Below are 27390 nucleotides of genomic sequence, written 5' to 3' on the forward strand. Positions count from 1 at the left end.
CTAACTTTGTGCACCAACACCAAGGTGGACTTGGTGGATCTCAGGAACCACATGATCAAAACTTGAAATCTCCATAACTTGTGCAATTTCTACCAGATCACCTTGAAATTTGAAAACTGTGCTTCAATCATTCACTGAATTCCTTAAATTTAGGAGAATAGCTTTTTGGGTCTAAACTTGGATTTTAGGAGGAATTTGTTGTTCATTTCAGTGCATCTCAGTGTCAATAGTGCAAGCCCTAGACCTACTTTCTAAAAACAGAAAAAGCAAGGTTCCCTAAAAAATAGGGAAAACTTTTTAAAAATAGCCATTTCGGGGATCGTGCTCAAAATGCCAAAAATGAAACTTCCTAAAAATAGGAAAAAACAAAAAGAAAAACTTTCCAAAAATCGAAAGTTGTCCAAATTAGCTCAAATCAATTGCGATCTTCGTCCTTTGGGCTTTCTAGACACAATGATGATGTCTAGACTTTTTTCTAACCATGGTTTGCACACACTGACTTATAATGTTCAAAACTTAGGTCGCTCAAAACTGACAAACTTGGCAATGCTGATGCAGGAAGGTCACAAGGCTCTAACAGAAACCCTAGAAAGAAGGAAAAAAGGGAGGGTCCCCATTTACAATGGGGTGATGTGTGAAAAGGTCACAACACAACCCTCAATGACTCATAAGATGGGGCTTGAAACCCAGGTCCTACAACTACAACAGCATCTACCATGGGTTGCCAATATGGATTTCTGGAAGCATGAAATGCCGTGTGAGAGGAGTACCAATAATTACCGGTTGCCTTCTTTGCTTGTTCAGTGACAGTTTTCCTTCATCCTGTACTCTCCAAAGTGGTTTGTGATCCTGGTGTAGTACGAGGTTGGAAGAAAGTATTAATGTTTCCTCCACCTGTGTTTGGTCCACGTGCTATAGAATTAGGTGTTGACCCACATTCCCTGAAACTCCCATCTTCGCCATCCTCCTCACCCAAATGGTTCCTCTTGGGATCTGTAGAACTAGAACCTAGTTCAACCCCAATTCTTGCCTTTTTGGCCTTACTCTCAGCAATCTCGTCAAGAGATTGCTTTGCCTGATACGAGACATCTGCAGGGCATGTTTTGCATATCACGGTGTTATTTCCTCATTCTTTGAACAAATGCCATTTGAAACGATAAATTCCACCACTGATCTCTTCTAGACACCAATTGCACTTGACCTTCGTGCTACCAGGAACTGTTGTGCAATGTGTCCATGCAAAGTCTTTTTGACGTGGCATTCTGATCAAGAATCAGATCTGCAAAATCATTTTAGTTCAGTCTTTCAGCATTTCAATAGATAGTTTTGAAGATATGAGTTTTTACGTCTACGATCAAATGTTATGAGTGGACCAAAAAGACAATTGTGAAGGCTTTTAGACTGCATAAAAGAAGGAAGGGTTCAAACACTTATGTTTCTTGTAAGCATGAATATACCCGTTTAGGTCATGTGCAAGTAATACAATTTGTTGAATCATCAATTCCTGCATTGGTGACATGTAGAAGATGACTGTTGCAGCAGTAAAGCATGAGGATTAAGGAAGGATTAAGAAGATCCACAATGGATTTCAAGGGTCCTAAAGAAATTGGCTTGTAAATCTTCCAAGGTTGAGGTGCAATTTGTCCACAACATGAGAAAATACATGCCTAAGTAAAATCCACGCCATTTAAGGACTTGATTGGGGTGAATGCAAGGTGAAATGTGTAGTCTTGTCTTCATCACACTCAACATAAGGCAAGGTAAAATGTGTGAAGGTGGACCTAAAGTGAAACGTGTAAGGGTTTAGATCCCATCTACGGCGTGTGGCCCCAAACTGAAACATGTGGACTCAAAACTGAAACGTGTGGATCTAATTGTAACATGGAGACAAGGAAGATCAATTTGAAATGTGTAAAGGCATAAGGCAAACATGTAAGATAGGGTCAGACCTAAAATGAGGCATGGAAATTCAAAATTGAAATGTATGGATTGGAGATAGCGGACCCAAGTGAAATTTTCCTTCACAAGTAATTCCAAGTGAATTTCCAAAGAACAGAAGATGTGAATTCCTGCAGAAAAGGGCAAACAAGAGCAGAAAGGTGCATGTGCAAGTGCAGGCAATCAGATCACAACCAAAATGAAGAAGATTCCAAGCAAATTCCAATCAAGTCTAAGACAGAAACATGAGTGAATTCCATAGCAGAAGACTGAGAAGCAGGTTTCACCAAGTTAAATCAGGACCAGACCTAAGGGGGAATGAATTTGTGAGGAAAAATCAGGAATTCACAAATCTAGATTGAAGCATTTTCCCCATCAAACTGAATATTTACCAAAATTGAAGACCTCATTTCCAGAACTTTAAGGCATCTTTAGGTCTGATATTTAATTTTCAGAAATTCAAAGTTCATTGTGAGGATTTTGGACAGGTTTGTGAAGATTGTTTCTTGAGAATTCTTGATGAATATAATCTGTTTGCAACTTTTCTGAGTTATGATTATTACAAATTTCCTCAATATGAAACAAGAATAGATGATTTCAAACTCTAGTTTCTTTTGGATTTTAGGTTTCCAGCTGCTATTGTTATCCAAGGTGTTTTTCCACTAATTATAAAAAAAAACTTGCTTCTCTGAAACTAAACTAAGAAAGCTGTAATTTATCCCAGTAATTATAAAAAAAATGGCAATTTAGTTTTTATAATTTGGCATAGCAGCAGTAATTTATCCCAGTAAAATTAAAAAAATGGCAATTTAGTTTTTATAATTTGCAAGTTCATTCCACTCTAATGTTTTTATCGCCTGTTCTAGAAACTAATAGCTACAAAATTTTTGGAAGTAAACAAAAATTTTGATTAAAAAAACAGTAAAAACCTAATAATCCTGTGAAATGCTGCTCCTGCAACTTGCAGATGCCCTCGACTTGCAGATTTCAGACCAAAATATCTTTGACTTGCTGCCCCCGTCGACTTGTATGGCTCGATGTGTGCTCTGTGTGGGCTTTAAAGAAAACACGGGTCATTTTTTCGTGCGGTTTAGGGTTAACTTTTCCATCGCGATTTTTTCGCCTTTTTTGCTGTTTTAATCCCGTTTTTTTTGGCAATTTTCAATGAAAAAATCGTTGACTGATGTTGACCGATTTTTATCAATTTTTTCAGGAAAAAAATCAGGCATCTCCCCGACTCCCGATTAATCATGTATAATCACGATTTTTTCAGGATGTTTGCTTCTATGGTTGATATCACATGAGGTGATATCTATGGATGAGTCATAATGGTTGATATCACTGTGAGGTGATATCTTTCCTTTTCTATCTATGGATGAGTCATAATGGTTGATATCGCTGTGAGGTGATATCTTTCCTTTTCTATCTATGGATGAGTCATAATGGTTGATATCACTGTGAGGTGATATCTTTCCTTTTCTACATATGGATGTAGCCATTGTGGCCAATCATCTCAATGAGGTGATGTAACTTGTAAAGGTTAAGAAGGATTCCTCCCTAGCTAAGAGGGAGTGTTAATGATGTAGCGTCAGAAATAATCCTTCTGCCGACTGAGAGCAAATATGTGAATGGCCTATCGGCCTTACATATTTGGTAATTCGTTCATTCAGATTTAACTAATCTTAGCCGATTCTATTAAGCAAATTAATGTTAATATTACTAATCAATAATAGAATCGATATTGATAAGCAAGTCATTGTTAGTCTAATCAATATATATTAACATATAGATTATTGGCTTGGTTAATTTATTGACATTAATTAACACATTATCTAAAGGCTTTAAGTCAGCCAATTGATTAGTTAGCGACTTGTGAGAAAGTCGCTATCCTCTGTGCCTCTATGTAGGGTGGCGACTCTTGGAAGAGTCACCCCCTCAGCAATGATATAAGTAACAAACAATCTGTTCGAACAAGGAGATACAGATCACGTATAATGCACAGTGAATAACATCAGACCTGTAGCACATTGAACATAAGGTTGAATATCAAAACCATTTTCTGCCGAGATATTTGGTAATATGGAAGCATCCAGTTCTCCTTTCAATAGATGCAATGGCCTTATAAAATATTTAAGCTCAATGGACCAAGAATAAATAGCAATTATACAAAATGACAATAGAACTAGCTAAAAAGAAATTACCATGTTCAAAGAGAATTCACTTTACAGACTCCCGAGTCCACAAGACCATTGTTGTGACAAATTGAAGTAATGTTGGAATCTGCAGTGATGCATGCTGAAGCATGATCTTTTGTGAAGAGAAACATCAATTTCCATGTCTAGGTCATAACCTTGCAGAGATTAAGTTTAGAAACAAAGGAGAACGTATTTGTTTCAAAAGCTTCAGAATACAGTAGTGAAAACACAAGACAGACTGTTTCTTTGCCTTATTACCATCAATATCATAGTGCCTTCACTGGGAAAGGATAAAAAGATAGAAAATAAATCTTGTTTAGTGTTAGGTCCTTCATTAACACCAATAAGTCCTTTCACTTTGGTGGGCTCTTGTGATGGTGAGCCAAACAGCACCACAAGCATTCCTTCAATTGAAGTCATCTTTGTTACAAAGAAGGGGAAGAGACTGGAGACTATCCTAGGTAATGTATAGAGATGGTAATAAAAGCTCATACAGATGCTATGTTGGAAAGATTTTGGGAGGAGAATGCAAAGCATGAGAAAGTAGAACAAAGGTATGTGCAACAGCTAACATCAGTATCAAATGCAATCAATAATGATCTTCCTACCATATTTCAGCATGTTTTTGAAAAAGAAGTTTTGCTCACTAGGCCCTAATGGGGCACACATGTTTACTCCAAGTTTGGAGAAAGCAATCTCAACTACTTTTAATGGTACTTTCCAGAAAGGAATTATTGATAAAGCATTGACTCAATTGGAGAATTCAGTTGGAACAAAGCTAGACTCCCTCATGACTAGGCAAATCTAGTCACAATTTCAGTCGTTTGGAAAGCATGCTCTTCAAGAAGCATTACAGACAAGCTTTGAGAATTCAATAATTCCTGCCTTTTAGCTATCCTCCAAGGCATTGTTTGAGCAAGTAGATCCTGCATTTTAACAACAACAGCGAATCTGTCGAAACTTTCTCTCAGATCAAATGAGTCAAATGACATTGAAATCATTTGAGACCACAACAAATACAACATTAAATGGATGGAATATCAAAAGGAAGCATTAGAAACTTAAAAAAAGAATTATAAGATAACCATTTTGAGAAAATCAGTATTTAAAATAAAATAAAATTTAACATAATATTTAAAAAAAACATAGAATTTAGACGAAGGGATATGGTCCCACTGGGCATGCCAAATGAATGTAGTGAATTTAGAATAAAACCAAAGTTTAAACATAATAATTTTATATTCTTATCCGAAACACATAAACCTTGATGGAGCCTGGATTTGATTTGCTTACACTCTTTGATGGATTTGTAGATGCTCAAACATTGTGCAACCTCTTTAGCAGCATGACAAAAATGTGATTCAAATATTCAAAAATGGATTAGAGATTTTTTAGAGGCTCCCTAAATTCTTGAAAGGAATGGTTCATTTATAGATTTTTAGGTGAAAATATGAAAGGTTGAGATTTATTTAATCAGTCTGGAGTACAAAAATTTGGATTCATAGTTAACTTGTTTGATTGAGTAGCAAGTTCGATTGACTAGCCAATTGATTAATTGACCAGTGAACTAGCGTGATTGATTAGTCAGCTAATGTGATTGAAAGTTAACTTGATCAATAAAGTAATTAACTAATTTAATTGATGAGTGAAAGGTGGAACTGATTAAATTGAACTGAAACGTGGGATTGACTCATCAGTTAACTGACTTTGGTTGATGAGAGAAATGAGGGTGAAGATAAAGAGGAATATTTATTTATTTTAATTTGATATGTGTGTGGATAAATTAGGAGCTAGTTAATTAATTAATAATGATTAATCAATTATTTAGACATTGGGTGATAAAAGGGGAATGGGATTTAATCAATTAATATAGTGTAATGAATTACTCGATGGGATAAATTAACATGATGGAAGCTGATAAGTTGGATGCATGAGGAGGTGATGAGGATAATTTGAATAACAGAAATAGCTGGTTGGATCAAGAGAGCATGATGATGGATTTAATAGACAAGGTGGCAAAATCTAGATGTCTACAGATACCACTTCAACACTAGCTTTGGTGCATCGTCTGCACATGCATATGGTTCCAACTCTAGTCCTTTTGGTGGTATGCTTTTCCCATTTTGATTTTAAAAAGTTTTGTGATTTTTTGTTTGAATCCTCATAGAAAGTTCAAAAAGTATTTCATTTTTAAAGACGCTGATCTACCAAACCCTAAGTGCGTGACAATTTTTTTTGCATTCAAATGGAATTCGATGAAATCATTGAACAACACTTGTGATTGAGGATTCTTTTCTGTCTCTTAATCCCTTGGTTAGGACAAATCCTTTTGATGAGTACTTAGATACTAATCAAACTAGTTGAAAAGCAGTTTACTGCTTGGTTGATACTTCTTGCAACTAAGGTAAATCTCTACCTTAGCCATCCTTCACCAAGAGCCATGAATTGGACTTCTATCATCCTATTAAGCATGAATCGGCATTTGGGTTTGATCTGTAAAAATTAAATGCCTAACAAGTTTGCCAGCCTACTAATAAAAGACAGCAAGTGAAGCAACCTTCAAATGTTGTCTTCAATTGTTACGTATTTCTTCATTCCTAACAAGATCTATTAAGCTATATGAATACTAAATTCATTTCCTTCCATTTGTTTTGTAACATATATTGGGAAAGGCAGTTACACTTGTAAATGCTTATTTGGAATTTGTTGATGAAAACCCATCTCATCTTCTTTATGGTTCTAACGATTTTTAGTTTTACACATGAGCTGAGTATAAAATGAAGAAAACTTTTAGGATGGCGACCTTGTTAGATTCAAGAAAATGTGACTCGTACATATTTGTTTACCTATCTTGGATAAGTGACAAAGGTGCGTCTCTTTAATGTTCGAGATTATGTATAATTTTACTTACTACTCATGTCTAGATGCCATTATCAAGGGTCATATAAAGTGGATTTTAAATGCTACATAAATTTTCACTAAATTTGAATTTCTCAATTATTGTATGCAAGCTTCTGGATTTGATTGTTTCCAAGATTTTAATCATCAACGTTTCGGATCACACTCCGTGATCCATCATTAGGATGCATGAGAGTTCAAGGAGATGTAAGATCGCATACAATATTGACTTGGATTGTGGAAATCTAATAGCATTAATTTCTCAATTACTTATATTTAATGGTTACTGTCAGATTATTGAAGAAGAAGAAATGATCTCTTCAATCTGGTTTTCTTGATAGATTAAGAAAATTTTATAAGCATATGATGTATCGAGTTTGGTAATAAAAAGCTGATTTTTTGTTTTTGTTTTTGTCAGGTAAGACATTTCTCGCCATAATAAAAAATACTTCAAAATTGAATAAGATAATTCAATATTTTTTTTTGTATGTCGGCCAAGAAGGTGGTAATTGTAGTATTTGCTTTCACAATTATTGTGATAATATACTGCATCTTAGTGGAGATACACTTCTTTGACAATATCTGTTTGTTTACAATATGGTGTTATTCCATATGGGGTCAAAATGTGTTTGTGACAACTGATGACATACAATTTTGTCTGATATTTCAATTTTCGATTTGGTTATATAATATTTTACAGATTTCTTCTAATAAAACATCGCGCTCTTTTATTTCATGGAACCTGGTAATGCTTTTTAAGTTTTTAGCATAAAAGGTCTTTATTCAAAGCTTATTTAATAATCATTCTTTTGAATAAGATTTAAGATCATTAGCCAGAATCTAGGCTGTTGTATTGTCAATTCATGAAATTATTAAGTGATAATTGTGATTTTATTTTGACTGTCTTACACAGCAACGTCCATATCGTCCCAAAAACCTGTTAAATCAAGAGCTTATAGTAAATCAGCTCGTTTTGGCACAGCCTCAATTCCAGCATTTGGGAGCAGCCCATTATTTGGAAATACTTTTGGTGCTCAGAGTTCAACATTTGGTAAGCATGACTTTTGTGTGCTCATCTATTTTGTATTTCAATATATGTGTTGATATTTGAATGTTCCACGTGTAAATGTTTTTTTCTTTTGATTTAATTAGTTGGATCTATCTAAAAAAAGTTATTCTCTATTAATGCAATGCCAAATATGAGCCCATGTACTTTTCTAATCCAGGGCTTTTGGACATTGTTATAACATTTGTACTGTTTCTCATTGTTTCCTCTCGCTATCTATTGCTCAAGATTTCAATCTACTACTCCTACTTTTGTCCGCCCAGGTTTTGAGCAAACACCATTTGCTGGACAGCGTGGAGGTAGCAGAGTAGCACCATACACTACCACAAATGAGACAGATAGTGTCAGCAGTGTCAGTGGGCTGACAACTGGAATTTTTCTTTCTATATCAGCTATGCCACTATACAAGGAGAAGAGTCACGAGGAACTAAGATGGGAGGACTATCGATCAGGTGACAAAGGTATTTAGAAAGAATCCTGATTATTGTTATTGTTTGGTATGGGCTATGCAAAAGCCACTCTTAAACTAATTAGCTGTATATTGCAGGTGGTCTTTTTCCTCAGCCAACACAATCTAGCCCCTTTGGTCAGACAACATCATCTGCCTTTGGTCAGACAACATCATCTGCCTTTGGTCAGACAACTTCTGCCTTTGGGCAGACATCTGCTTTTGGTCAGACAACTTCTGCCTTTGGGCAAGCATCCTCTGCAAATCTATTTTCTGATATATCCTCTGGCATTTTTGGAAATAGAGCAAAAGGATTTGGTAACATGCCATTTGGTTCTTCATCAGGTTCTGCATTTAACTCACCTTTTGGTGCCACTGCCACCTCCTTATCTAGTCCTTTTGGTACAGTTTCTTCATCATCATCTCTTTTTGGATCATCAACATCACCGGCCTTTGGAGGGGCATCTTGTGCCTCTCCTTTTGGCACATCGAGTTCTCCAGCATTTGGTTCAACCCCTTTTGGCCAAGCTTCTCAGCCTGGATCTTTATTTGGTTCAACTCCATCGTTAAGATCAAGTCCTGCTTTTGGCTCTAGTACCTCTTTAGGAAATACTCAGTCATTGGGACTGTTTGAATCTTCTACATCTGCTCTTGGCCAGACTGCAACAGCCTTTGATCGGACCACCCCTGCCTTTGGACAAACTACAAATGTTTTTGGTCAGATTACGCCTGCTTTTGGAAGCAACTTGTTTTCTAACAGTACTACATCAACGATTTTTCAGAGCAAACCGGCAGGCCTTACACAATCAATGGTACATGTATTGGAATTTTTTTGTTTAACTAGCACAGTTTAATTTTTTTTCTGTTGGCAACTTCCTTCATGTTTAGTCTTGTTACATGCTTTCAATTTTATCTGCAAATGTTTTGCATTGACTGTGGTATAGGTCTAGTGGAGTTTGTCTTAACGATTGGTTTTTGTATAAATTGCAGCCTTCCATGTTCGGTGGATTCCAAAATCCTACTCATACCCAGACACAAGGTGGTTCATTTACCTTCAGTAATTTTGGGCAGCCACGGCAAACAGGTATGTGAAATTTGATATAATAAGCACTCGGATATTTTGAGTGTGTTGTTGGATTCATGGTTCATGGTTATTCATGTTTTATTGGATCATGAGATTTGACATGTTCTGTTTTATGTAATAAGGAGGTGAAATGGAAGCCTCCAATTTTCAGATCTCCCAGGTGGCGCTCAGGAAACAAACAGGGGAGGTGGAAGGAAAAAATATGGAATCTGCTATAACCTTGATTTTTCAGAGGATGGATAAAGAGAAGGAGATTATGGAGCAGCTCAAAGAAAAGGTGGAGCAACTCACATCATGTGTACATTCCTTGGTTGGTCCTATTCAGTCTTCTGCACCGATGCCTACACTTTCATTTGTTAATGTTGCTGATAAAGATATGCCACCAGCTGGAGAGATTGGTTGCATTGTGAAGGGAACCAAGTCTTGGATGGAAGACCTAGCTGCTCTGGGGTCAAAACTCATCGATGAAGCTGTCATTTTATATCATAAAATACACGATGATTTGAATTTTTTGACAGATATGAACAAGAAGTTTGATAAAGAGCTACAAGGGTTAGAATGGAGTCTACCTCAAATTAAGGAGATGATGAAGATTGAATTTGATATCCTCGTAGCAGAGAAAATTTTTGATGGATCAGATTCTAACTTAAGTATTGAATGGCTCAAAGCTACTGAATGGAGAATTGAGATCTTAGAGGAAGGAAAAACTAAATTCAGGGAGGTTGATGGCATAGCTCATGATGCCCTGGTTGATATCCAAGTTTTCATAGAAACAATACCATGTGGCTTTTATAATAATCAAGGATCTATCAACTCAGCAGGTGTCATGAAAGACCAATTAGCAAAGGTAATAAAGAAGCCAATACTTGATAGTTCAGCCATTGATAGGCTCATGGAGTTGAAGATTTTGTGCCAGAACTTTGAGAAGAAATTGATCAAATGCCGCGAAGTGTCCTCTAAAGTGTTGAATATTCACATATCCCAAGATATGCATTTCAGATATTCCAAAGGCCCAAATCAAACAGCAGTAAAGGAAGCAATTGATAAATTTAGGCAGTATAAGAAACGAGTTTTCAACAATGAAAAGGGAACCATCAACATTCAAGATGGTCAGGGAGAAGGCTCTCATTGAGGGCATATGACGTTCAAAAGATCATCAATTTTTTGCTGAATTGTAATGTTATAATGTTAAATTATAATGTTTCATTCCATGTGGTTTGGAATTTAATAGTTTAATTTCTCCTAAATGTGTCCTTGAGGAATAGTGCATTATGTTTTTTAAATATTTGGGATATCTCAAACGGTAATGTAAACGGTCATGGAAGGAAGCTGAAAGGTCATTTTGTCTATGTATTGTAAATATGAGCAATGTACATATTTTTAATATTCGAAAGACTTCGAGTTTTCATTTGAAAGAATTAGTAAAAATGAGATCTGAACTTTGTGGTGGAAATAATTTTGTACCTAGCATTTTCCTTATGTTAGTGCAGAGTTTTCATTTTTCAAATCTTTTATTATATAAATCTGCTGAAATGTCACCAATGAAAGCTGGCTATGTGTGTTGTTAAATTAAACTCTTGTATATTTGATTTATTTTGTGGTTTGTTCCTTTAAGCATTTTATTTTTTCCCTTTTTTTATATCAGTAAATGGCAGAGCCAAAAAAAATTGTTATTAAAGAAAAAAGTTCCAAAATTACAAAAAACTCAACAGTCTGAGTGCCCTTCTAGGCCTTGCCATAGCAGAAGAAAATTTCCAGATTAGAGCAATTGTCAATCTACGAATTAACCAAAGAGTTCGTCAGAAACTTAGCAAACATCCTATCTACACCATTAGTTTGAGATTATCAACATTACATCTTGATACGTAATTTCAAAAAGAAAACTTATAAAAAATCAGTCTCTGCAAAGCAAAGTCATATCTTTTCTTGTATCAAACCACTCCTAAGATGAAGACCCAGGGTGGGAGCTGGATTGTGCTGAAACACGACCCCCACGACCTCTGCAACCACGACCACGCTCTCTGCCCCGACCCCTTCCTCGATCGTGTCCTCGATTGCTACCTTGACTACTCTGCCCTTGATCGCTTCCTTGGCCTCTCTATAGATGAACTGAACTGTTTCCATTTCGGTTGGGGGTCTCTTCCTCTTTTTTAGGAATGAGGAAACCATTTAAGACAGCAAAATCTTTGAATTCTTCCTCCTTATCTGTGTCTTCAACATAGTCTGTAGAAAAATTCCATTTTAGAAAAACATGTGCCACAACAACAATTGCCCTATGTTTCATGAGGGCTGGACCCTTGAGGTCTAGAAGAAAAGAGTAGAATGTTAATGATACTTCGAGTCTCTGACTAAAGCTAGATCCCCCGGCCGCGGAAGGTCAGTTCCATACACAACATACCCTAAAACTTTACCTAAGCCAACCAACAAGACCAAACTGAAGAGATGGTTAGCCAACTCTTTCATCTCTACCTTGGGCACTTGATTATCCAACAAGGAAGCCACAAATCTTGAGGAAATTTGAGTATTATCCCTATAATACTCGTATCTGTCAAGATGACCCTTTCCCAAGACCATTTTAATTGCCAAAATGACCTAAGCATCCGTGGTATGAAGTAGCCTCTTCAGTCTCTAATCTGTGATTCTTTAAAATTTGCTTGTCTGTTAGGACTTGCCTAAGAAACTAGAGTATCAACGCCAAAACATGAAACTGGGTCCGAAAATGCCCTAATAGTAAATTTTGAGGAGCTGGCCATTATCAATTATCCAATGCGAGGGAATTTTTTCGCTCTCTCAAAACCAAATCGATTCTTTGAAAATGAAAGCTCGACCAAGGTGGAAATGAAAGAAAGGAAGAAAGAAGTGGCCAAATTGAATTGCAAGTTTGATGTGATTGCTCTCATTAAAGACCGACCAATATCCCTGTTGTCAACCTGTTGCATTAATTGCCTTTTGCTTTGAGGTAAGTTATTCGTCGGTTTAAGAAAACTTTGATTAAATTGTTTGCCAAGTGGCCAATTTCAATGCCTTGTTAGTGGATGCACAAAAACTCTTCGCGCTTCAAAAAGCACTTGCTTGGATTGTTGGAGATTTTGACAGATTGATTAATTGCCAACCATACTTACCATTCAGACTACTTGTCTAAAATTATTAAGCTAGAAAATCAAAGCCTTCGAGGTTGATGAGTTCCACGCCATTTTAAACATCGTTCTAGCTAAGTTTTATCAACTTTAAATATAGAGATGATGTGATGCCAGAACCGCAAAATGCTCTCATTGTGAGTGAGAAAAGTTGGAAAATCTTAGATCTCTCTAGATTTTTTGACATTATTCAAGTGCTATCTTGAGTGCCACCTGCCTTATTTAATGTGACCGGGTACCGTGAGATCTCATCTGCCAACTCTTCATTCCGCAGGACCCCATCCATATGCATGATGAGCTGGCAACAATATTAGGTTTCCTTGTAGGCAACTGCTAAAATCTACTCAACGATTCTTAAATTCAAAATCAAATTTCAAAATAGGAATAATCTTTTGCATGAGTATGGTCGAGCAACCTTAGTAACCGTTGGTTATTTTGAATTCAAATTTGCAATGGCGGGAATACCTGCTCCTTGTAGTGTCTAACCTTGACGAAAGAAGAGAAGTGTGGAGGTTAACCTTCAGATAGTGAAATTCTATTGTTTTCCTGAGAAGAAGGTAAGCATTGATTCTTATGGATCGTATATTCATCCGCCCACAAACTAAGATCCAACCCTTCTGTCGCTGATTTAGAGAGCGAATCTACCTCTGAATTTGCTTCCCTATAAATATGCCTACAAGAGAAGTTTTCAAATAAATCCAAAATTGATAAGATCTTTTCCAGCATTGCTTGCAACCTCCAATTAGGGGTTCTTGCAGTTTTGATTGCATTGATAACAATAGTGGAATCCCCTTCAATTTCAAGATTCTTGATGCCTCTCTTTGAACATTCAATAAAGCCCAATAAGTGGGCGTTGAGTTTAACAACATTATTAGTGTCAGGAGAAGTGGGAATAGCTAATTTGCCTTTAACAATTCCATTGTGATCCCTAATAAGCATCCAACCGATCTAGAAGGTCCTAGGTTGCCTTTTGATACTCCATCAAAATTTAGTTTTAACCATCCTATCTTAGGTGGAGTCCAAACAACAAAATTTATTTCACAGTCATTCCCCATAAATGGAAGAACTTTAATGCCATTCCATCTAAATCTAATCTTGCCATCCCAATCTGTGAAATCTTCATTGATGGTGGAGTTAAGAGCTAGCTTGCAATTTAAGTTCTCCACAATTGAGCTTTCTATGGAGTTGAAGACTAATTCTACCTTCCTTGCTTTGTTATAAAAAATATTCCTATTGTGCTCTTTCCAAATCTCCCATATAACACTAGAAGGACTGATTTCCCATAAAGGGCTTAGTAGGCCATCTTTTGGTCTAATTGGCCAACCTTGAAAGAGGGAGACAATATCATTGGGAAGGGTGGTGATCCACCCTAGCTTGACACATAGCCATCTCCAACACTTAGTTGAAAAAGGGTAGTTGAGAAGGAGGTGATCTACTGTTTCCTCCTATGCTTTGTAAATGATACATCTTGAAAGGCCTTCAAAATCCATTTTCTTGAGTATCTTTGTAGTTAATATTTTCTTTCTAGTTGCTAACCAAGCAAATACACCAACTTTTGGTATTAGTTTGTTGCTCTAGAAAAACCTTTGTGAGATTCCAAGATCATTGTGCTTATATTGGTTAACAAAGAGATTATAACCTTCCTTGACATTGTATTGACCTAATTTGGAAGGAGTCCATATCAGTGAATCCTGACCATTTCTGAAAAACAACTGCCTATTCTTGATAGTGTCTAAAAGCTAATTAATTTCATTAGGGGGAAGAGGGAGACCTTCCAAGACCAACCAAAATTAGAACCCTTCTTAGAGAATACTACATAATCTCTAATGTGGATACCCCAGTTTTTCTTTAGCCAAGCTCTTGTGTACTGAATAGATATAAAGTTGTCTAAGCTCGAATAACCACCCTAGGAGTTCTCCCAAAATAAACATGAAGAGCCATCATGGACATCCCAAGAGATATAGTCTGCCACTAGAAATCTACACTTGAGCATAAAATTCCATATCCTAGATCCTTTAGGAGGATTACTAACTCTCATGAAGTTGCTTGGTTTTCCATCTGTAATGTATTTAGCTTGCATTAGTCTTACCCATCTAGCTTTTGGATCCTTTGTCATTTTCCGCACAAGTTTAGCTCCCAAAGCCTGATTTTGAAGTTGCTGGTTGTGAATCCCTAAACCACTTGAAGCCTTTGGTTTACAAATTTTATCCCAAGCTATTTGGGATATTCTATGCCTCTCCTTCGTGTTTTGGCAAAAGAATTTTCTCATTTTTTGAACAATGAATGTATTCATCCCTGCTATTAATGCTAGGTATGACAATAGATAGATGGGGAGAGCTGATATAACTGCTTGTAGCGTAACTAATCTACCTACCCATGAAAACTATTTGCCTTTCCATGAAATGATACTGTTCCATTTTTTATTTCAAGGGGTCCCACAATTTTGAATTTCTCAAACATTTGTCTATTGGTATTCCCAAGTAGATACATGGAAGGTTGCTTTTCTTGCAATTGAGAATTTTTAATATTCTATTTTATGTTGGAAGACGGGTTGAGAAAAAATAAATTTATGATTTCTCTCTATTGATGCTCTGACCCAAGGCTTTACCATATGAAATTAGGAGGCTTTGAAGATGTGTTGCTTCTTTTGCTTTGGCTGCTCCTAACAAGAGATTATCATTTGCAAACTGTAGGTGAGTAGCAATTAAGTTGCATGCTATCTTGATACCTTCTATTAAGCCTCAACTATGCATATCTTTAATAGCTCCACCCAAGCCTTCTGCCATTATAATGAAGAAAAATGGAGATAATGGATCACCTTGTCTGATGCCATTGGAGGATGAGAAATATCCTTCAGGGTTCCCATTTATGAGGATTGAAAATTTTGGTGTTGAAATGCATTCAAAGATCCAATTAATCCATTGGTTGTTAAATCCAAAATCTTGCATTGTCTTGCATAAAATTCGCCAATCAACATTATCATATGCCTTTGATATATCCAATTTAATGATCATCCCATATTTATTTGTATTTTGAAGAGAATGGATAGCCTCTTGAGCAACAACCACACCATCTAAAATTGACCTTGCTGGCACAAAGCCTGTCTGTTCTTTTGAAATAATGTTGTCCATGAGAGGTTTAAGTCTATTAGTGAGAACCTTAGAGAGAATGCATAAGTTGAGAAAATACAACTTCAGAGATCCCAAGAACACCTGTAAGCAAAATACTTGTCACAAGAGAAGATTGGAGACAAAATCAATAATGGCTTATAAGAAAAAGATTATCATTCAGAGAGGGAATCCATTAAAGAAAAAGTACAATACAATCCTTATAAAAGGATATTAGCAACCCTAAAGGTGTGCAACCCTAAAGAAACCCTAAAGGGATAAAGTGTATTTAATAATTAGAATAATAATTAAATACATACAATACTATTAAATACCTAAGTTTAGCTTAAGTGTAGAGTATAATAGACTAATAATTAAATCAATAATTATTAGCTAATACAAGATAACTCTAACACCCTCCTTAAGATGAACTTAGGGAGTAGCTAAAAACTAAATGCATGAAGCAAAAAAAATGCAATTACATGAGAAGACAAAATATTTGGGTCCCAACAACATTGCCTCATGAGGTACTCAATCACAACCAAATCTCTATGAACCGGAGAAATAGAAAAAACCACATGGGAAAAAAACTATACTCCAAAAAGAGATGGAAAAAACAAGTGAAGGACTGAAGAAGCCTCCAAACAAGAATGTTCCAAAAGATAGGAACAAAAGAAGAGCAGAAGAATCATTGAAGCCTGAAGAACCTACAAACACTGTCGAAGAATAACTATCGACCTGAAAAACCTCCACTGAAAGAAAAGATGATCAGATAGAGAAGACTGTAATCTGCATGAGTGCCCTCAAATAACACTACTTGAATCAGATGACAAACAAAGACAAACAACTGAACTTGAAGATACAAATGACATAAAATACCAAAGCCTGAAGAGTTGATCCAACGAACCAAGGAAGCATTAGAACAACAAGAGAAACCCCCATAATGTGGACAAGGGTGAGGGACAGGTTCACTAAAAAGGATGACCAACAAGAACTGCATGACGAAGAACCAGGAACATCGAAGGTGCAAAGAAAGTACATAGTGTTGTGGAAGGAACACTCACTTAACACACATCATGAGGCTAATGTCGTGGAAGGAACACTCACATGACAAAGGTAGATGGCAAACAAAGTAAACCTCAACCCCCCATGACACTTTATAATGTAGTGCATGTACAATAAGGCACAAGATGTGCAAGATCTAAAGTATACAATACATAGTGGTACTTTATCTCAGTGCGTTTGCATAAAAAAATGCTTACAAAAAAATGTCTACAATGATAAGAAGAGACATAAAGCTCTAAATACAGAAATAACAACCAAAGATGAGACATCCGACTCAAAGAAAGAGATCCCAGGACCTGAAACATCCAAAATATTCACCAGAGTGTTGAAAACCAAAAAACTGAATAAAATGTACTTGGAGTAGAATCTGGAAAGAAAACTCATATGACTGGAAAGTGCACAAAACAAGGTTTCCAACGATATAAATTTTTCAAAAAATGGAGTTCGGATGCTCAAGTCATGTCTCCCGGAGTGAAAAAAAGAACTTCTCGATTTGACAGAAAAAAACACCATCAAAAAAGAAAAATTAGAAGATCAAACCTCCAGATCTGAAGAGAGCTCAAAAAGAGCTTTCCGATGATATAAAGTTTTTGAAAAAGCGCTTCTGTATGACCAAGTTATGGCCAAAAGAAAAAAACCCCTCTTTTAGGGTATAAAGAGGGTAAAAAAAAATAAAAATTGACGTAAAATTTTCAACACATTTGTAGGTATAGTGGTACGAATTTTTTGTGCCTCGTAAAGCGTACTAATGAAAAAATCATGGCACAGACGCCCTTGTCACCGAAATAGATCGAATTATATATCAAAATGACTGGAAACGCCCTTCGGAAGCCAACGATGAGGTCTTTTTTTGGTCCAAACTGCTCTAAATTTTATTTTTTTAATGATTTTTCTGACGAATTTCTCGAAATTCATGCCAAAAAAAGGCAAAACCAAAAAAAATGCCCTGAACTAAATTTTTTCGAAATTTGACAAATTTAATATGGAAATGGGGGTTTTTTGGGCGTTCTGAGCTCAACGACAAGGTCCGTTTGAGCCCAAAATGACTAGAAACAAAATAGCTACCCCAGATCCAATAAAAAACTCTGAAAAAGATTGAAACCCTCCTCCAAAAAATCTTCTAAAAAATCAGGAACAAACAACAACAGATGTAGGCTCTGATACCATGAAGAAGTTGAGAAAATACAACTTCAGAGATCCCAAGAACACCTGCAAGCAAAATACCTGTCACAAGAGAAGATTGGAGACTGTAGCGTCCTAAAATTGCGACACTTGCAATTTCGACTGCATTTCGGTCTTCAGGATGGCGACGCAACACGCAACCTGAATGGAGACCCCAAAACTTGCTCGCGACACTGAAAACTGCATTTTTCAAGCACCCTGGCCTGAACCTCCTTGCACCCTGATGTCCCGGGAGGTGGGACCAGAGCGCCCAGCGCCCTGGTCCCCAGGACCATGGCGCCCAGCGCCCTGGTCCCTGGGTCCTATTTTGGGCCCGGTCTCCTAAGGGGCTCGGGTCTTTTTGTTTGCAATTTGGAAATTACATTTCCTGGTCGGCCTAAGGTCGGGAAAATCAGTCTATCAACCCTAAATGACAAGTATATAAACTACATTTTCCTCTTTCATTCGATATGATGGAAAAGGGGTGGAAACTATACTCAAACATTCAAGCATTCAAGCATTCAAGCATTCAAGCAATTGATCATTTCAAGTCTCCATTCAAGGCTAAGTGTTGCATTCAAGTCAAGGATTCAACCATTGAAGAGGAGATCACATACTACATGCTACAACATACAATATACAACATCTATACCTTCGCACATAAGGATACAAACGTCCTTAGAACAAGGTATTAGTACTTGTTTTACAGTCATTTACATTTACAGCTCTTGCTCATTTCTTGGTTAATTCCAAAACCGGGGTTTGACCTAAAGGCAAACCCCCAATCCCTAACCCCCCAATCGTCTTCGCTTTTCTGTGTGTAGGTTGCAGGTACGCGGCTGAAATTGAAGATCTGGAATCCTTGTGCAGAGACGAACAGATCCCCCTTCGTTTCGCGGATTTTTCGGAGGACCGTGGCGCCGGACGCCATCGTCCCGACAACTTTTGCTCAAATTTGCAGGACAGCGCCGTATCGACATTCTACTGCTAATTCCAGGTCCGCAGCTTCATCCTATAGCCCGAACTCAGTTTATAAGCGAATCTTTATGACTTTCTATGCATGCTTAGCTTAATTTCCTTAGCAACATTCTTTACAAAAGAGGGTAGCCTTGCTTTCCTAACCCTTGAAATTCATTTAGCATCCAATCTTGCATTGCGTGGGATTGGATCTTATGAGTTTCAACCCCTCTTTTGAATGTAAAGTCTCTCCCCTAAGTGAAAAACCATCGAATCCTAGCGAATCTCCCTTCTCTCTCCTCGGAGTCGGAAGAGGGGAGAACAACTAGGGTTCGATCGCGATTTTTCCGCTTTACAGAGACAAAATCAATAATGGCTCTGAAGAAAAAGATTATCATTCAAAGATGGAATCCATTAAAGAAAAAGTACAATACAATCCTTATAAAAGGATATTAGCAACCCTAGAGGTGTGCAACCCTAAATATGTGCAACCCTAAAGAAACCCTAAAGGGATAAAGTATAATTATTAAATACCTACAATATTATACTCTATGCTTAAGCCACACCTCTCGTGTGCTTGGGGCTCCTAGCCTGGACCTAGCTCTGATACCATGTTGAGACATGGACCAGCTAGGACTCAAACCTAGGACCTTCCATACGCTGCTGGAGTGCTTTACCACTGAGCTACTGGCCCCTCTTGGACCAGTCCATCGTTGGTCCGGGTGTGGCTTAACACCAACAGGTCTGACATCTATATGTGACAGACCGGTTTGATGAGTGCAGTGCGTGAGAATTGAGTGTTAGAGCACTGAGAAGGGGTTTGAATGTGGTAGAAGGGTACTTTTGAGGTTGACATAACATTTCATGGTCAATGATGGTCACCAATTAGGAGGACCATTAAACCAGTTTGTGGAAGGCGTACAGTCAAATAGGTCTAATAGCCCTATTAGGTCTGTTAAGTGCAGTACTGGTTGGGATATCTGCAAGTTGGTCCAGTACCAAAAACTGAGATATTGTTGAAAAATATCAAAAGGGTATCTGAAAATATAATTTGTTTGCCTAGATCCTTAGAGTGTCAAAAGTTATCACCCGATTCCTTCAAATGGAGGCCTAATTGCAACCAATTCTGTTTGTGGGTGAGTGAGTCAAAATTGGTGTTCCAGTGGGTCTAAACCATGAAATCTGGTTTCATTTGTGTTAAGGTGATGTGAGAACACCCCTCCAAGGGTTGTTGTATGAGATTGGTCAAGTGGGCCTTTGATGTAGCCAGTTAAAACATAATCAATTTAACAAAAGATAATAAAAAATTAACACAAGTCTGGATCAAATGTTCTTCATTATTCTTCCATGCAAGCTCCAACCATTCTGCTATTACAATGAAAAAGTCCCTATTTTAAACAACCAAAATTTTTCTTTTTGGGTAGTTTTTTACAAAATCCGAAATTTGCCTTTTATGGAAATTTTCAAATCTATCCCAAAAATCATGAAATCTTCTGGAAATCTAAAAAATATTCCTACGACACTAATTTCCAACTTTCTAAAAACCCGAAAAAGAAAGTAAAAGCCAATTTTGAGGCCTTAGATGAAGGAATCCGACCCTAAAAATTTGATTTTTTTGAGGCCCTACCAAACTAGGTTCAACTAGGTTCGGTTGGCAATCCAATCAAATCCTCAAGATACATGTCCACATAAAATTTTAGCCCAATCGGACAACCGAGTCAAAAGTTATGACCCCGCGAAGTCCCTGCATCAGCCTTTCAAACCCCTAAAGCCTAGTAGTAGCCCACTCATGTGTGTAGTCACACAAGAACTTGAGAAGTGTTAGTTGTTTGTAAGTGGACATAGTGGAGCCTATGGGTCTTCCAAGGTGTTGCTTGGTGTCGTTGAACCATTGCTTGACTTGGTGTTGGGTAAGAATCCTTTGGAAGTAGGGATTTTGGTTTAGTTTGTGAGCCTTAGAGGTTGGTTGGTTCAAGGTTATCCTTCCAGTCTGTTGCCTCCTCATCACTTAGGGCCAATGAGACTTCTTCCATTGAGATGATTTCATTTAACCGCCTATTTTGCTCCTTTGTAAATATTTTGGGAATGATTGAAAGGAATTTGTTTTGTTGCCTTATATCTAATCCTTCATCATTATTTAGTAGGTTGGAAAATAATCGAATGATTTTAGACTGAATAGCTTGTGGATCCTCTATGACCTGATTCCCTTGATCTTCTATTCTGGTTATTTTGTTTATATTTCTCCTTTGCTTAGTAACATTATGAAAAAAATGGTGTTCTTATCCCCATCTTGAAGCCAACCTTCCCTTGACTTTTGTGTCCAAAATATTTCTTCTTTAGATATAATATCTTTATATTCTGCTAATAGCTCCCTTTTTATTCTTTTATGAAATCTTCTTGAGATATGCCATCCTTAATTATTTTTTTGTTCAGCTCCCCCAATTGGGTTTCTAAATTTCTCTTAGATTCAAAAATGTTTTTGAAATGCTCAACATTCCATTCCAACAACTTCCTCTTGACATATTTCAATTTTGATACAAAACAATAAAGTTTAGAGCCCTCAAAAGTGCCTTCTTTCCACCATTGATCTACAAGAGGCAGGCAATTCAGATCCTTCATCCATAAATTCTCAAATCTAAATGGGGGTTTTGAAAAATTGGAAGAACCCTGAATATTTAATTGTAAAGGATAATGATATGACCCCGAGCATGGTAAGACTTTACAATCGAGAGAGAATGGGAAAGAAGACAAGTCCCCCATCCAAAAAAATCCATCTATTTTTTCTGCAATGTTATTGAAACCTAATCTATTGTTATTCCAAGTAAAGATGCTATCCCCCGATTCCACCTCAAGAAGGTCGTTCCTTTCAACCCAATCATTAAATCGTTGTTGAGATTTTCCAAGCCTATTCAAACCTCCTCTTTTGTCTTTCAAACTTCTAATGACATTGAAATCCCCTCCAATGAGTAAATTCTCATTCTCAATTTGAGATATCACTCCATCCAAATTTGACCAGAAAACATGTTTCAATGCTAAAGACACAGGACCATAGGCATTAATCAACAAGAAAGAAAAATTCAAAGAAAGAATCTTAACTACAAAATGTATACACCTAAAAATGGTTTGGAGATAACTGATTAAATATGTAGTTATTTAATTAATTCCCCTAAATTCATCTACTTGTAAATAAATCTAAATGATTTATTTATATAGTTCATTTCATATCCCCCCCTTTTTGATGAATTAATCTAAATTAATTAATTAATTCCTCCCATTTAATTCAATTCTTCTAATCCTATGATTAAATTAACAAATTCATGATTTGTTGAGTTTAAATATCATGTTCCATTTTATTTGAATTTTTAAATTCAAATTGGTCACATGTGTCCTAACTTTAACCACCTAGCCTAACCAACCCCTAACCTAACCCATCCATTCAACCCTGGGTTTAACTAGCCCTATCCCTTCTTGCACATCCTAACCTCCTGTGGGTTGTATATTTCCTCTTGGAGACACACGTCATCTTTGCCACATCTTCTCCCCTTGGACACTTGCCCTTTCATGAGCAAGATTCCTTGACACTTGTCACTACAGAGATGGCATGTGTCCCTCGCTCCAACCTCTTCTCCAACTTCCTCAATCCTAACCCTTGATATCTCTAGATTGAATCTTGACCATGGATTCCTGCCACCTCAGTCTAGGCCTAGGTATTCCTATAAATATCTCTGATTTTAGAGCAATAAGGATCCCTTGCATTATAGCTTTTTGCATTGTTACTATAGTTCAATTGCATCTCTTGATCATTTAGAATCCTTAGTAATTAGATAATTTTAGCATGTTTAGAATAGTTTAATCATCATAAGCATGATAATCTAGTTTCTCTTAAGCATTTTAGCATAATCATCCTAGCTTTAATCTTACATCAAATCATCATAGCCATAATCTTGTATAATCATGATCACATAGCTACTCAAATTTTGAGTTGCCACTTTGGAGGTCATTGCTTGCTGAGAGCCACCTGCATACACCTTCAAGGTCCTCAAAAATAGAGTAAGATGGAACATCTCAAAGGGAGCTAAGGATTTGTTTGTATTGTTTATTTTCATATGCTTCCTAGTTTAATGTTGTTTCATCTATGTGTTTGTTTCTAATTGACACTATTTTTAACAACACACAACTGATAACCAGTTTTTGTTTGAAACAACCCTTTCAATATGAACCATAGAAGGTTTCAATATTATCAAGAGACCCCCAATGCACCATCAGCTTGAACTGCTTCCTGCTTACAACCATTATATTGGTTCCTAAGACCTTGACCAAAGGATTCTGCTTGTTGAAGATTGAGTTAAGTTTCTTGAAGCATAATGTTGTCTGCATTGATCAAAAGTATTCTTCTTTTGATCAAGCATTTCTTGTTAGGGGCATTGAGGCCCCTAACATTCTAAGTTAGGATTTTCATTTTTTCCCATTTTGAAACTCTATCCCGAAAAGAAAATTCTGAACAAGTTGTAAATGTCAGTGTGTTGTATATATTTTATTTTGGGTTTTCAATAAGGGCCATCTCACTTTCCTTGAGGAATTTTAATTTCAAAATTGTTGAAAATTGATAAATATTAATTAATTCTCCAAGTAGTATTTTTTAGTCTATTGTAATGGGGAATTGGTTTTTAGGATCATTTTATTCCTATTATAAAAAAAAAATCTCTACATGAATATATAACAATTCAACTTTATTTCAACTAGTTAGAAGTATCACAAGATGATTTAATTTCAAGCTTTCAAAATCTTTGTCATGTAGTGTTAAAGAACACCAAAGATTTGCAACTCAATTTGACTATTAAGAAGACATTACAAATGAGGTATAGAGGGTAAATAATTCATCCTGATCTAAGTATGAGAATACAACCTCCAACACAACCAATGCTCAAATGGTGATTTTATTTAAATTTGATTAGGAAGAGGTCTACCCATGGGGACAAGCAAAAGGTATCACATATCCATTTTTCATATTGCAGCAATCTTCAAGGTTAAAAGTTAAACCTTCAAAGTGTAAATTTTTTTTAGAAATCTCTTAACATATTGTCTTAGGAAAATTAAAAAAGCAAAAAAAGCACGAAAGGACAAACTATTCAAAGTTTGAGCAATGTTTTAATGTTATTAGTTATTGCTTTATCTTTTGTGATAAATATACAAAGAATGGTTGTCCTTGAGCCATGGGGTGCTAACATAAGGGCATTGCTCTAGGGATTTAGTTGCATGACTTATCTATATTGAAGTTATGGAAGAATTTAAGAGTGTGAACAATCTATATTGAAGTTATTTATATTTTTATAGAGCAACAAATATAGTATGATACAAATCGCACGATACAAAAATAGACTTTGTTATATAAGAAGGGATAAAATCTCAAATGAAATCCTAAGAAAAACTAAGATAATGACAAGTGCCTTAATCCTATGTTATGAAACCCCAAAGGTAAATGATCTTAGTAAGATTAAGTAACAAGGTGTGAATGGGTCCTAAAGTAAAACTAGTTAGTTAGTACAACTCATTCACACCAAGACCCCTCTTAAGGGCAAATGAATACATAAAAAGTAAAGATGGGTTTTGACAACAAGGGTTAATGATGTATCATTTACAAAATATCTCTCATAAATAGAGAAAATGAGGGAACCACGTGGATTAAAATTCATGTCCAAACAAGAAACAAACATGAAAATAAAACACATACAAGCAATGGAAGGAGCATTCAAGAAGACCCCCCAAGGATAAAAAAATTCACCTCAAACATCAATCATAGTTGAAGCTAGTGGGGTGATGCCAAAGGTTCAGTGAAGATGTACACAACCTGCTCCTTGATAGGCAAATACACCAAGCTAGGAAAACCATACTAGATGGGTTGCCGAATGAAATGCATGTGTGGAATTTCAATATGCTTTGTCCATTGATGTTCCATTAGGTTGTAAGAAAAATGATTGTCACTCTGATTGTCACACCAGATAATGGTGGGATTATTAAGAAGAAATCTAAACTTTAATCTCCTATAAAAATCTAAACTAAACTATATGCAAATACAATTATAAATGTATACATATAATAATGACTAACAAATTTCATCATTACTCTTCATTTAATAGCACAAAATCTAAATAAATTAGATTACTACCAAGATAACTTATATACTATTCTTTTTTTTTAAGCAAAAGGCCTTGGCCTATAATATATTAATTATAATTGAAAAGTTTACATATGCTATTTTAACAGGAAATGCCACTACCTCCTAAACCCTACTAGAAACATTTCTGATTGATCAACCCTCATTTTTGGATGATCAAGGGATCTTTGTAATGAAGGTAAACAAAAAAGAACCCTGAATAGTGGCTATATGACAACCTATCATTGCTCGATTTGGACAACAAATACTAACACCTTACATACATATGAGAAGATTAACAAAAAACTTCAATGTTTGAAGTTGTCTTGCTCGATACTACCCTACTTCTAACAACATACAAAACCACCACCCCAACAAAAAACCTTCATTTAGAATTTCCTGATTCTTGAGAAGATTTGACCTCTGTTGGAATTGGAAAAGAAGATTGGTAGCCGTGAGGATCAACCTAAGCATGTTCACAAATTTTCCAAACAACATTGAATTTTGCCACTACGATTGAAACTAATGGATCTCCAATTTGATGTGCATACTGTTGAACCCATTGGATGAAGGTTTGAGGAGAAGCATATCCAAATCCATAAATGAAATAAAGGAAGATTGATCTTGGCACTGAATCATACACGAAGTAATCTCTGTTTAAAAAACCTCCCCACCACACCTCCCCTGAAAACAGGTCATAGTTATCCAATTGAGTGTTCAATTCTTCCCATGTAAACATAGATGGATGAAAAAAAGCCCCCATTATCATCTTTGTGTAATCTTGAGACTGGGTGAGATCCATCACCATAGAGGCCATCCTAGAAGCAACTAAGTTTGGAGTAGCTATCGGATTAGCCGCTATCCATTATTCACCAAGAATAGTCCTCACTGGCCACTCACTATTTGCACACGCAATTGCCAGTGTATCAGATAATCTCAGAGGATGAGTGATAGCATTTTGCCTCGGACCATGACGACCTCCCACCAGGTAAATTCGAAGAGCCATAACCGCCAAATGAGATATGCTAAAAAGAAAAAACTAAACTTTGCCAAATGAAATCAAGACTTGAAATTCTGATGAAACATGCTAAGAACGGACAGTATATAGAGAGCTGATGAGGAGGTGATGCGATGTATTTTTTGCAACTCGTGTAAACCATCACAACTATATTCATTTCTTGTCCTTAGACCTCCACGAAAGTCCTTTGCAAGGGCCTTAATCAAATCACATTTATTCCATGAAATGATGTGCAAACTGTCAAATGTGTGGGAACTCGGATATTTTATGTGTTTGAGATCCTACACAGGAATGAAGAGATTGAGCATGAAGCAATGAAAATCCATGTGCCATGTTTTTCAATTCCACATGCTTGTAGTACCTCATGCTTTCCCAAGGAAACAGATAATTGACCTTTACCCATGTGTGAAGAGATTGGTATGGTACCCGAAGCGTGCAAGCTTCCAATTTAGATAGACTGATTTCATCTCGTACTTTCATGCCATCATTATTGAATGTTGTGAGGATGATCCCCTCCCATTGTGTTGAAATGAACTGACAGGTTAGATGTGTCCTCGTAGCACAATCAGTAGCGACTTGGCTCACACTCCACATAATACAATGCTTTTTAACCTTTGGCACAAAAGTCTGCCCACCACCCACCCCACATGGCAAGTCTGAAGAGAACGTTTGAATTCAAACAAGATCTAGATTCATAAATTGAGGCTTTGGGAGAAATTATGAATTAATCCAATATTGCGGGGAGTGAGGGAATCCTGCATCCAAACAAACAAACATTAAGCAAATCACTCGGATTAGGAAAGGGGTCCGGCATCAGAAATCATTTGTGATCTAAGACACTCATCTTCCTGGACTTGCATCGATGATGGAAAATTCTCCTCCTCATTTGATTCACATCCCATGTTAGCCAATAAGTCTATTAAATTATTTGCTTCCCTATAACAGTGAACAATGCTATATCCTTGAAAACAAGAAATCTTCTCTCTAGCTTCCTGAATAATATAATCTATTTTCCAATTGGGAGCTTGGAATTTTTTAAAGCTAATATAATATTCAAGGAATCCCCTTCAATTTCTAAGTATTTAACCTACTCCTCAATGGCTAAGTTAATACCAAACAACAAAGCTCTAGCCTATGCCACGTTATTTGTGCCATCTAGTAT

The 27390-nt window shown here is 36.5% G+C and overlaps 1 protein-coding gene across 2 annotated transcripts in view; it reads left to right on the top strand.

Annotated features, from left to right (window-relative positions):
- Nucleotides 1–11047, top strand: part of LOC131048981 (nuclear pore complex protein NUP98A) — a 47940-nt gene extending 36893 nt beyond the window's left edge. Inside the window, exons 3-7 of one of the 2 annotated variants that reach the window (XM_057982972.2) lie at nt 7945–8082; nt 8361–8549; nt 8645–9357; nt 9536–9629; nt 9752–11047. In XM_057982972.2, coding sequence (XP_057838955.2) covers nt 7945–8082; nt 8361–8549; nt 8645–9357; nt 9536–9629; nt 9752–10761 — 2144 coding nt within the window. In that variant the 3' untranslated portion in view covers nt 10762–11047. Of the gene's footprint in view, nt 1–7944; nt 8083–8360; nt 8559–8644; nt 9358–9535; nt 9630–9751 lie in introns of both variants that reach the window. The other variant, XM_057982971.2, reaches the window with a different exon arrangement.
- The last annotated feature ends 16343 nt before the right edge of the window (nt 11048–27390 follow it).

This window comes from Cryptomeria japonica, chromosome 4 (genome assembly GCF_030272615.1).
Source record: "Cryptomeria japonica chromosome 4, Sugi_1.0, whole genome shotgun sequence".
Taxonomy (NCBI): Eukaryota; Viridiplantae; Streptophyta; class Pinopsida; order Cupressales; family Cupressaceae; genus Cryptomeria; species Cryptomeria japonica.